Below are 13,272 nucleotides of genomic sequence, written 5' to 3'. Positions count from 1 at the left end.
CAGCAGTCGACTTCGTAGCGCATTGAAATTAGTTTGCAGACTGAATTTCGGCTCTCCATCTCCATTTGATGAAATTTTGGAAGATTTCAAGTTTCAAAAATCTACTGGAGGCTCCAGTAATTTTCAAAAAGTCACTGGTGGCTCCAAAACGACTTAAATAAACCCACCTGAAGTCGTCTTCAGAGGGTGTCAAACTTGGAGTGCAAAGTAAATTTCGGCTTTTCATCTCCTTTCAAGTTTCAAAAATTTACTGGAGGCTCCAGTAATTTTCAAAAAGTCACTGGAGGCTCCAAAATGACTTGAAATCCGCCTGCAGTTGGCTTCGTAGCGCATTGAAATCAGTTTGCAGATTAAATTTTGACTTCCCAACTCCATTTCATAAAATGTTGTGGGCATTTTAAGTTTCAAAAATCTGGTGGAGACTCCGGTAATTTTCAAAAATCGACTGGAGGCTCCAGGAATTTTCAAAAAGTCACTGGAGGCTCCAAAACGACTTGAAATCCACCTGCAGTTGACTTCGTAGCATATTGAAATTAGCTTGGAGAGTAAATTTCGGCTTTCCATCTCCATTTAATAAAATTTTGTGGGAATTTCGAATTTCAAAAATCTGCTGAAGGCTCCAGAACTGCTTAAAACAGATTGAAACTGTTTTCGATCGATTTGGCACGTCGAAAATAGGGTATATCCCAAATTTCAGCATTCTCGGTCAATTTGGTAAAATTTTGATTTTACCCTCATTTTTGGTCTAAATTTGATTTTCAAAAATTCACCAAAAATTGAAAAAGGCACTTTAGCACTTGAAATTTTGACAGGTGATGAATTTTTGCCTGATCATCCGATCTACGTTTGTACGGTTTAAAAAAATCCGTGCAAGTCCTATGTTGGAACACAAAATCTGCGATTTCGTCTGACCTGTCAATCAAAATGGCCGCCATTTTGTAAGTAGGGCCACCTTTTTTTGAGGACAAGGGCTAGAAATGTTCCTCAGGACTCTCCCTTTAAGAAAAAAGTAGCCCCGGAGGATCGGCAGGGAGATGCAAGTGATCCTCATGCGGGGCCCCCGACTATCAAATTAGGGGTTCCTAAAATACACTGAAGAAAAAATATGAATTTGTAAGGAGCAGTTATGGCCTGACCGCCTAAGGATATATTATGGGAAAATGTCCTTGAGGTGGTCTATATCGTACTCGTCACGTATGTGAAGAATTATGATATACACCTCGAGAGGGAGCTCCCTCTAATGGCTTACGTGGTAACTATAATTTCAGCGATCTGAGGCTTAAACCGATTAACCGATGATCGTATGAACTGAAAAATCACTTTGTGCGCGGAGTAGCTAACCGTAACAATGTCTTCGGAAACCCTTGGGGCCCTTGACCCCGCGATCTCTTTGTATCTATCGGACCATCTCTAGATGGTAAATTTTATTAATTAATTCAACTCTTCATTAAATAAGTTCGTTTGATCGCGTTAATGTCGAGGTATTTTTCCTAAATTACTCAGAAACTGCCCAATAATCCGGATATTGAGGTAAGTCAATCCTACCAAAATGATTCTAAAACTAGTGCTTAGTGTTGGGCAAATTCGCGAATATTCTTTTTTTGCTTGCGCATGCGCAAGAATATGCGCAGATTCTTGCGCATATTCCGCAGATTCTTTTCAAAAAATTAGAACATTATTGCTTAGTTTAGAGATAATCAGAAACTTTCCAAATTTCCATTGAAAAGGTTTCAAATTATTAAGGAAAATTGGAAATTTATAAAGAAAAGTTGATGTAAAACTTGTAAATTGTGGAAAATTGTAGAAAAATCTTCAAATTTTTTGAAAAAAGTCATGATTTTTATTTTTTTGAGAGAATATTCTCCAAGCATTTGAGAATATTCGCGAATATTCGCGAATATTCTCAGATTATGCGCATTGAGAATATTCTCAGGCCAACACTACAGTAGTGCTATCGCTAAAGGTCTTATTAATTGGGGGACCGCAGGAGAGATAGTAAACGTGTACATTCATAGAGATTTATCCTAAGCAACGATCTCCTGAGTACTCCTTGAGTTAATTATATTCATATGCCTCGTGAATATAATTAACTCAATCACCTTGAAATGGCCCCGAGAACCATTTCACCTAGTTACCTAATTCCACAGAAATGTATAGAAAATGTCATAAATGTCATTTGTCTTTTCGTCCTCTATCACCTTATGTGGTATAAGAACTGCCTTAAAGAAGTAGTTCTACTACCGATGAGCCACCCAGCAATGGCGTATTCGGCTTAAGTTGTCTGAATGATTGTAACAATGATGTTGTATTTTTAATTAATTGCAATAAATTTGTACAATGATTCGATTCTCTTCCTTCCTTAAGTGTGAGAGAATCTCAGTATGAAATGAACAGTGTCATCGGAAATGATTTATTAGATGTTTGAGCTATCCGAATTAGTGCAAAATTATTCACCCCCTTAGTGATAATTCTCATCCTCCCCTTCCTGGTATTGATTTTAATAATACTCATCTATCCAAGTTATTACTGATCGCATCGTTACAAATTCCACAAATTCAAATCTGTACTAAAAATTGACAGTATTATCGCTCTATCATTATTTTTATGACTTGTAGACGTCATGTAAGTCACAATAGTTGATGGGAAATAATTAAGTAATATAGTATAACCAAGATTCAACAAACAAAGGAATAGGTATATTCTTGCTAAAAATATGTATGTATTAGTAAATTTAAACATCACTTGAGCATTTTTAAAAATCACACGAACGAATATTACATCAACTATCAAGTAGAATACAGAATGCTTAATTGTACTTAAATCAATAATAATAATTTTTCAAAAAAAGTTTAAATTAGTCAATCACAAAGTTAGGTACACGCTCTAGATTCAACACCTATGAATGGCAGCAATAGTATAAAAGCGAGGCGCTTCCAAAACATTACCGGTTACGTTTGCAGATCTCGAAAGTAAATCCTTTTTCAACACCCAGCTTTGATTTGTACCACACCAACGATACAATTTGTTGCAGAACACATGCAAAAGTTCGTCTCCACAGTGAACTAAGGCAAAAGCTGGCTTCAGATTTGACGTAGACATAGTTTCGCCTGCTAAGGAGATCTGACGCCGCCATGATCTTGGCTTTAGGTCAAATACCCAGAAGAATGAAGGGTATATCACAGCGAGCGTATCACCTGCATTAATGCTGATTAGATCGATCGGAGAACTATAAGTTGCTTGGGGCGGTGTAAATCGCGAGTCTGTCAAAGACAGCCAAACGTTTCGTTGAAAATTGAATACTTCCGCAATGTAAACATGTGTCTGCCCACTGTAATACGTTCTATACAATTCATTCCCACTGCTGGCGAATAGTACGCTATTATGCCTACCTCCATAAATAGTTCGGAATAGCAACGGCTTTGAAAATACCATCCAGCGGTTCAATTCGACCACATACTTCAATATTTGACCATCGTCAAAACAACAGTAAACTTGGTCGCGACAATTCAACAGCGAGTACTTGCAATCACGATCGATCTGCTTATTTAGGCAGCAATTCAAAGAGCATAATTTTCTCGAAGTTAAATTGTACACGTAAAACCTATCAAGATAAACAATCGCAGTCAACATAACGAATAAATTGTCTCCGATTAAGGTCGCGGATACTTTGAAGTCCATATTTATAGCATCGTTTCCGCTGGACGTATTTGGGAGGAAATTAAACGATGCGATTTGATTGAAATCAGCATTTAGAATACGAACGGACCTGTCACCGGTGTACGCTGTAAACACAGGTATTTCGGAAGAATCCTTCTTAACTCGACTCTTCGACTGATTGATTGTAGCAGGAGCAACCTGCAGCGAAATCGAACTTAAGGTATTCCATAATTTATCTCGGATCAATTGCTCTGAGAGGTTGTTTAAATCGGCAGGTGCTTCCATTTTATGATCATCGAACTCCATCGTGCGAATGCGATTAATAGCAACGGCGATTTGTGGTATCAGATGATATCGATTTTTTACATCATGCTTAACCCATTTGGAACATATTTCGACGATTTTATACGGATTTTCACAGCACACAGAAGACGAAAAGAGTAATTTCTCCAACACATCGAAAGAAATCGAGCAGATCGGGAACGCGTTGATTATTTCAGGTTTGATTAAAACTTCTGAACAAATTTCTTTGATATTTTCCTTGATCCATGATCTAGAAATACATTCGTCAATTATCAGCACTTTGGAACAAACTTCTTCGATATTCTCATTCATCCACGATACACATTTATCGAATAATTTTTCAATTCTCAAATTATCGGCAGCGGCAGCTTTCAATAGACGAGTTATATTTTCGCATGTTAATTGCACTTCTTCGAAATAGATATACTCGATGATCATTTCAAAGGTCGTTTGATCGACATCGCGCAGCGAATACTGTTTATTTTTGTTCGGTGTGTGGAGGGTTGATTCGGCGCATTGAGTATCTGTGTTGAAGCTTTCAGCGAGAAAAATGTCGGCGAAGTAGCCCGAAGCTGAATTTAATTTGAATCGGTGAAGTTTGTAGATTTTTTCTTCGACTTTGACAGCGATATCGTAGAAGTAATTATTTTCTAGAAGTTTTGCCAACTTCTTTCGTCCGTTTTCTTCAAGACCGATGAAGGTGTTTTGTTTTCTGTCTACAGCTTTCGGTGGTAATTCTTGACCAGCTGGAAAAAAAAAGGAAAGAAGTTCGATGAATATCTTCGAAAGTCGAAACCAGTTTCGGCGTTTTCAAACATTTTTGTTATAAGTAGAATAGGTAATTAACAATGGTAAAAAACGAGATTTTGACAAGTTGAGCAAAAAAGAGGCTTCTGGGCATTTTTTTTTCAAGTGAAACCAGGAACTTTTTGCAAAAAAAAACACATTTTCAACAAATTTGTTGATAAGAGAGAATTATTGAAAATGTTTGGCGAAAAGCAACACTGCTGATCATTTTAGCAAACAGCAGGATTTTTTGAAAATTATAAAAATAATTGAAAATATCTGGCAAAAAGTGAGACTTTTTAAAAAAAATTTATTGGGCAATTAATCCAGAAAGCGAAACTTTGGCAAAAAATTATACTATTTCGACATTTTCATTGGAAAATCGACACTTTTTTAAAGGAGGAGTGTTGCAATACGGCCATTTTTTGGCACCATCGCTAGTTATCGACTCAACCACTCTTAAAATGTTGTAATAAATGTACGAAATACGAATCCGTGGTTATTTAACCCAAAATGATCATTTTTTGGGCTACAGGGGTTCCCAAAGTTGCGATTGCGAATAAAAACATAATTTTAGGAACCATCTTAGTATTATTTTCAAAAACTTTTTTAGCATAAAATATCTGTTTAAACCAAACAAACATTATGGGAGGTCTTAGTTCAGACCCTCGGGGGCAAAAATTGGAGGGGTTTCAATTTTTTGAAAATTTTGGAACCACCATTTCGGACGTACCCCTTCGAACCCCTCTAAAAAGATTTTCACAGTTTATTAGTATCTGAAAGACCTCCATCCTACCAAATTTTGAGCTCAATAAAAATTTTCACCGATACTCAAGAATCCAATTTTCCAATTTTTCGTAATTTCGATATTTTGAGAACCCTTGGAAAACTAGAAACCTGCAATTTGCCCCAAACGTACCCTTCTGAGGTGTATATTCGATTATTTAGACGAAAAAGTTTAATTAAGCTCCCTGTATATTCGTAATTTTGAACCCTTTTTTGGAGCCCCCCATTTTAGGCACCCCTAAAAATGGCGTTTGTGCATATTTTTTCATGAATTGAAGAATTTACATTTGAAACACACTTAGCAAGTGCTCGATAATTTTTCGTAGGATTTTTCCAGTAACTAACGAAATTGAGCTATTTTGAATCAAATTCAGAGATTTAACTAAGTATTCGAAAAGACGTGAAAATAACGTTTTGATGATTTCAAAGAAGTAAAAATGCCAGAATTTGACCTAAAATAGCTCAATTTTGAAAGTTACAGGAAAAATCAAATGGAAAAATTATAGAGCACTTGCTAGTGTGTTTCAAACGTGAATTCTTCAATTTATTCGAAAAAATATGCATAAACGCCTTTTTTAGTGGTGCCTAAAGTGGGAGGCTCTAAAAAAAGTTCCAAAATTACGAATATACAGGGAGATTAATTCAACTTTTTCATCTAAATAATCGAATATACGCCTCATTGTCAGAAGGTTACGTTTGGCGCAAATTGCAGGTTTCTAGTTTTCCAGGGGTTCCCAAAATATCGAAATTATGAAAAATTGGAAAATTGGATTTTTGAGTACCAGCGAAAATTTTTATTGAGCTGAAAATTTGGTAGGATGGAGGTCTTTCAGATACTAATAAACTGTAAAAAACTTTTTACCGGGGTTCGAGAGGGTTGGTCCAGAATGGTGGTTCCAAAAGTTTCAAAAAATTTACCCCCCCCCTTCCATTTTTGTTCCCAAGGGTCGTGAATTTTTGAAAAACCAACATATGCATTTTTGAAAAAGTTCTGCAAAAAAATAGACTTTTGATAATTTTTGAAAATTATTGGCAAAAAAGTGATAATGTTTGGCGGTTTTTGACTGGGTGATATCTTGGAAAATAATTTCAGCAATTATAGGCAAAAAACGATACTTTTTCGTAATTTTTAACGAAAAAGAGAGACTTCTTTCAAGAGGCTCGGACTGGGTTAGTTGGAGCCCTTGGTGGATTCGCCGAATGAGGCCCTCAAAATCCCCCCCCCACGAATTTTTATCTTACTATTACTTTCTCATGTTTGGATACTTGAATGTGAGTTTCAGTTGTACAAATATTGGTTTTTTAAATTTTTTATTCACTTTTGCGAAAATAAGTCGACGTGAAAAGAAAGAACTTTTTGGGGGGGGGAGTAGACTGGTGTGGGAAGGGGGGTGTTGACTGGAAATTTTCCGACTGGCATGAAAAAAAAAACATATTTTGAATTTTTACCACATTTGGGGAGGTGCTGGGGGCCGTGGATGGAGTCCAATCAAAAATCTAACGTCATATTCGTGTTCAGCGTTACCAAAAACATACAATTCGATATATCACATGCCCCAGATATTTTTTTGAAAGTTTTTCCCAAAATTGGGGGCGGAGGTGCTCCCTCTCTATCAAGAGATCCCATCTTGAAACTTGAATATTTCAAAAAAGCATCAAAAGTTACATCTATGGACATTTTTTTAGAATTTTATACGGTAGCTCCCACTTACAGCGTGATTTTGAAATTTGAACTTTGAATTTGAAAGTTCAACTTTCAAATTTTGAAAATTTCAAAATGCTTAAAAAAGTTCAAAATTCAATACCCTTTCGAACTGTGAAATCAGTTTTGATCAAAGTATCATATTATTGGAGGAATGCGCTGCTGAAGTTGAGTACCTCGAGACAATGTGAAAATAATGGAAGCCCTTAGTGGGTGGGTAGATAATATTGTAAACAAAATTTGAGCAAAATCGAAAGGCATGACTCAAAAACGTTGGTCGAATTGACAATATTGACATGGAATGACCCTTTCGAGATGTAAAAACAATGTTAAAAAAAAATTGGTTTATTTCTTTTGATCCAAAATTTTAGAATTCGAATGATGAGTTTTAAAACATTTTAATTTTGAAAATGAAGAGTAAGCAGACCCGAGTGAAGCGAGGGCAGTGCTCATACTCAATTATTCCCCCATAAAGTAATTTTGTAACTGAAAAATCTCGAAAAATGAGCCAAAAAATAGTTAATTTTGAAAAGTTGAACTAGGTATTTCGAAATTTTTTGATGAAAAATCGAGACTTTTTTAGAATTTTTTGGTAGTATAGTATAAAGATTTTGGCAATTTCTGACAAGAAAGTCAATTCTTGGAAAAATAACATGAGACTGGCAATTTCAACAAAAGTAATGGTTTTCTGACAGTTTCTGGCAAAAAAGCGAGACATTTTGACAATTTTTTTTAAAAAAGTAAAAAATTCCAAATTTTTTGAAAAAACGAATATTTTTGGAAATATTATTCAACAGTGAGAATTTTTTCACAATTTTTGGCGAACAGCAGGATTTTGACATTTTAGCAAAAAGAAGAACTTTATGAGAATTATTTGCAAAAGGAGATACTTTGGCAATCTCTGGTAAATAACCAAGTCAGGCTTTCAGATGATATCTAGTTATCTACCTATGAAAAAAATGTTTTCGAAGGAAACTACTTAATTTGTGATCTATCACGAGAAAACCAGGTTAGTGTCCAAAACGTAAAGTTTACAGGACAGGCATTTGAAGTTTTGAATCTATGTGTTTGGCGATCTATGATTCGTAGGTCCGTGAAACTTGGACGTTGGACCATTTTTGGCCACCAGGGGTGCCAACATAACCTGACATTTTTTTTCAAAATCAGGGTTGCCAAAGGCCAATAATCGAAATTTCCCTAAATCAATTTTTTCATTTTTTTTAAATTTCGCACCAAAAATTTCGCAAACACTACTCAGAATGAATTATTAATATGAAATAAAGTTATTTATTGAGTTTTTAAATTTTTTCAAAAAACTTGTTCAAGGTGAAAAGAGTTGATTTTTCCAGCTTAAGCCTCATTCAAATTTCAATAAAATGGCACTAATCCTCCAAATACGGGCCGATTGCCCCAAAAACTTGCATATTGACTCCCCAGAACATACTTTTCAAGAAAAACACACACAAAAAAAATTTCAAACTTTTTTTGTAGTTGCTCTATTTTTTTAACCTTGAATTTAGGGCCAAAAGAATCGTTCGCGAACGTTTTAACCACCACAGGCGGATTCTGCACAGTAGGTACTACCAATATACATAAAAAAAAACAAATCGATTTTTTGGACACTAACCTGGTTTTCTCGTGACAGATCACATTTAGGTAAAAATCGACAATTTTAAAGAATAAGAAATTAATAAGTACCTAGTACCTACCTACATCTTTTCGCAATTTTTTCTCAAAAAGTGAAATTTTTCACTTTGCAACTTGGAAACAATTTTATCTAAAAAATCGAGACTTTTCAACTGCGAAAAAGCTAGAATTTTCAGCAATAGGGAAAACTTTTGGGCAATTTTTGGAAAAAAAATAAAACTTTTAAACATCATAAGCCAGCCTGCCGCCGTCTTTCAATTTGTTGATAAGAAATTGAGTCTTTTGTAATTATTATAAATCGATTTTCTGATAATGCAGTGAGGCTTTTGAGAAAGAAATTTTTCACATAAAAATCAAGACTTTTAGAAATATGTTTTTCAAAAAAGCGATAATTTTTAGCAAAAAACTAGACTTATTTGGCAATTTTGACATTACGTACATTTTATTACTACTCGTATTTTTGGCAGAAAGTGAGACTTCAACAATATTCTAGTAAAAGGCAAAGCTTTACTTATTGAAATTTCAACTCTGAAAACGCAGTGTAGCTAGTAGGAAAAAAATAAAAAATTATAATCTGAAGGTACTTTTACAAATTATTCACTTTTCAATACCTACGTATTATCAACATTTTCCTCCTCATCACGAATAAAAAATTAAATTTTGAAAATTAGTTCAAAAAAAAGTATATCTTTGAAGCACCTTGGCTTCGTGTAACCACCATTAGGTAGCAGAAGAAAAAGAACAATGCACAGGGAAGAGAAAAAGCAGACACGACGGGTAAGTGAGTAGGTAGCTAGGTACCTATACAGTTACCTAAGAAGATGAAATTCGTGGAAAAAAGGATATTGTTTAGGAAGGAGTGAGAATGAGACCAGACAGAATCGCGAACTCCGCTTGGCTCTGACTGACTTGACCTAACACCTTACAATCTTCACAAGGTAGCAATTATTTGCATTTCGCTAGGGAGGGAAGCTGAAACCAGGGTAGAACAATGCACAGGGAAGAAAGAAGGCAGACGCGACGAGACGGGTAAGTGAGTCTGTACAGGTACCTAAGATGATGAATTTCGTGGAAAAAATGCTATTGTTTAGGAAGGAGCGAGAATGAGACGAGACAGAATCGCGAGCTCCGAAACTTTAATCAACAAAACGCTGAAAAAGTAACAAATTCTGACTCGAAAATCACCTAGTACGAGTCCTGAACCTGAATACATCACATTAGGTATGCCATTTTTAGAGAAATAAAAACTCTCTGATCTCTTTAGTACATGTCTTCAAATTAAAAAACACCTCACTTTGACAAAACGACGAATTTCACTACATAGGTATTATAATAGCCATAGGTAATATGTAAATTTACGTACCCGGATTTACTTCGCCATCAAACATCAAACACCGGTGAATTATTTTCGCAATCTGTTCTCGCTTCATATGTTCGGCGACACCGGTCAATTTCGCGTTGAAATCCACATCCTTTATATCGTTAAAATGAACAAATCTTAGTCTAGCAGCATTTGCAACCTTCGTTGCATGAGGAAGTCTGCTTTCTAAATCGTAATGAATCCATTCTGCGCAAATTTCACAAACATCACGCACTTGCTTATCCGATGGGACGTCTGTTGAATGTGATTTAATTATCCGAGTAAAAACGTCGAGTGGCAAGGATAAAAATTCTTCGTTACTTCGCAAACTCGTCATATGACCAGATATGTAGAACAAAACCGACTGTAACAAGTACTGCAAATTTGGATTCTCTCGAACGAAGTTGTATAGTTGGAATATATTCGCATCCAGAACTGAATTTCTCATTATGAAATTGTAGTAAGTTTTCAGATCGATCTCCATTTGCAAGTAATCCATAGCTATCAACAAAGTGATATAATTTTTGGTGTTTAACACAGATGCCAGTGTCTGCTGTCCATATATTATATCAACCACGGTAGAGAACGTGTCTGTATCGATTTACGGTAACTCGATCGAATTGCATTCTTCTTGATCAGAATACTCGATCAATAGTCTTTCGAAGTAGTCTGATTTCCAGGCCAATTGCAACTTGTCCACATAATAAATATCTTCGTCTACTTTCACCATGACATTATAATGCTGACTTTTCACCAAATTTTTCCCCATTGTTGATATCGAATCGTTGGCGGAATTCATACTTTTTCACGTGTCTTTCTGCGGAAAAATAATCAGGTTTTAGTTGATAATAAGGTTTGTTATGTGCTCTTATGTACATATAACAAAGAGTACTTTAGTACGTAAGTATATCATCTCGCTCCTGTTCATAGTTATTATATAAAATTATCAATACCTATGTATCTATGGTAATTTTGGTAATTATATTAAAAATGAAACACTCACCTGTTTCGATGAAAAATTCAAATTCAGTTTCGTATTGAGTACTTGAATATCAATCTTGAGTAAGTTTCACAAGCCAGCTATCACTACACTTATCATTTAATTCTTAGTCTATTACACAACACAATAATCTTAAACAACGACACTAACTTACGACAAAGTACCTACACAACAACGTGCGTTTATTTTTCATACACCTTTGAGTATGAAAACATGGAGGGCTAAAAATGCAGGTTCCATGGAAGCTTCTGTAGAGCGCGCTTGACTGGGAGATTTTTTGTGCGCGCGCACGACGACGTTACGTTACTGTGCTCCAACTCCTTTGACTATTCCCTTCCAACCTCCAACTCTATTCTATTACAACTCTACCTGGTCATCTTTCTTTAATTGGCCACATAAAGTTTAGATCGTATTCGTAATATCGTATATTATTTACTTGATCAATTTCAATTTCCCATGTTTAGCCAAAATTTTAAAACTTGATTTTGTATCAATAACTGTGTAGATTAGAAAAAATTTTCAATTTTTAATTGAACGAATGTGAACTCTCTAAATTTGAAACAGTGAAATTTCACTGCTTAGCAGTCACGACATTTTGGCTTCTTAAAAGCAGTAGTTTTTTACTGCAAAACAGTGAAAAATCTACTGAATTGGTCAGTAAAAATCATTTTTACTGATCTTTGCAGTAAAAAACTACTGCTTTTAAGATTCTCAGATGAAAATGACGCAGAGTTTGAAAAAAAAAACAAAACAAACATGTTGTTTGTTCAAGATTTTCTTTTGTGGTTTAAAAATCAATCAATTTTTTGTTGTTGTTTAGTTTTACTCGTATACAATTTGAACATGGCGTTGTTTAAAACGTTCTAACTCTAACATGAAGTAGAAAATAACAGGGGCAGAACTTTATACTCATCCAAATTTTTCGCTTTTCTACTCGGGGTATCCAATGGAATTTTTCAAACGAAAATCGCTACTATTTCACTGGATACCTTTTCACTATACCATTTTAAAACCCATTTCCAGACAATCTCCTCCCCCAATATTTCTCGTGTTACTCGAAGAACGTTGCCTTTAAACTTTGGTCTGACATTTTTCAATTCCAAAGCAATCGCGAACACCCAATGAAACGAGGGCAAAAGCTCTCCAAAAGGAGGAGTATCGATAAGGCCATTTTTTGGCACCAGACAGTGTCATCGACTGAACCACTCTTAAGATGTTGTAATAAATGCCTTAAATACCAAATTGTGGTTAGTTAACTCAAAATGACCATTTTTTTGGGCTCCAGGGGTCCTCAAAGTTGCGAATAAAAAAAGAATTTTTGGAACCACTGAGTATTATTTTTGAAAAATTTCAAAATTGAGCCGTTTTGGTTGGTCAAATTCTGAGATTTTAGGTACATACTCTTTAAAAAGTTAAAATCACGTTTTCATGATTTCAAAGAAGTAAAAATGCCAGAATTTGGCCCAAAATAGCTCGATTTTCAAAGTTTCATTTTAAAGCTCTCTGTAAGAGCTTCAAATTCATGTATTTTTTGCCAGTCCAAAACACATAAAAAAACAAAATCATTTTTTATTCACCTACTTAATCGAATAGTGGTACTTTTGAGCCTTTCTAGAGCCTCTAACATTTTTGGTTTTTTCAGTTTTAAAAAAAATGTTGTGAAAAAATTCAAAAATGGGTGCTGAATTGCGAAGGTAGAGGAATGGAGAGAGTGAAACTTGATATTTGACTTCATCAATGAGAGGTCAGTGATCTCTGATGAGTAAATTGATTGGTCACTTGCTTTTTTTTTTTTAGTGAAAACTGAAAAGTGAAATGAAAAGTAGAAACTTTTCTTTTCAACTTTTCATTGAAAGAAACGTACTTTTCACTTTTCACACTGCACATCACTAATCAGGATATCAATGTATTGGTTTTTTGGTATTTTTATAAGTGAAAAAACTTTGTTTTTTTAATGTGAGGAGTCGATTTTTTTGGTTCAAAATTTTAGAATTTGAATGATGGTTTTTTTTTCAGAAATTTCAATGTCGA

The 13,272-nt window shown here is 34.9% G+C and overlaps 1 protein-coding gene across 1 annotated transcript; it reads right to left on the bottom strand.

Annotated features, from left to right (window-relative positions):
- Positions 1–2,699: 2,699 nt before the first annotated feature.
- LOC135837076 (uncharacterized) lies at positions 2,700–11,535 on the bottom strand. The gene is made up of 3 exons (XM_065352227.1): positions 11,245–11,535; positions 10,245–11,058; positions 2,700–4,706 (listed from the first exon to the last, which is right to left on the bottom strand). Exons 2-3 carry the CDS (start codon positions 10,738–10,740, stop codon positions 2,890–2,892), a joined length of 2,313 nt encoding a protein of 770 aa, XP_065208299.1. The 5' UTR covers positions 10,741–11,058; positions 11,245–11,535; the 3' UTR covers positions 2,700–2,889.
- Positions 11,536–13,272: the final 1,737 nt, after the last annotated feature.

Source organism: Planococcus citri, chromosome 2, assembly GCF_950023065.1.
Source record: "Planococcus citri chromosome 2, ihPlaCitr1.1, whole genome shotgun sequence".
Lineage (NCBI taxonomy): Eukaryota > Metazoa > Arthropoda > Insecta > Hemiptera > Pseudococcidae > Planococcus > Planococcus citri.
The sequence above is the reverse complement of the archived record's forward strand: the minus strand, read 5'-3'. Positions and strand labels throughout refer to the sequence as shown.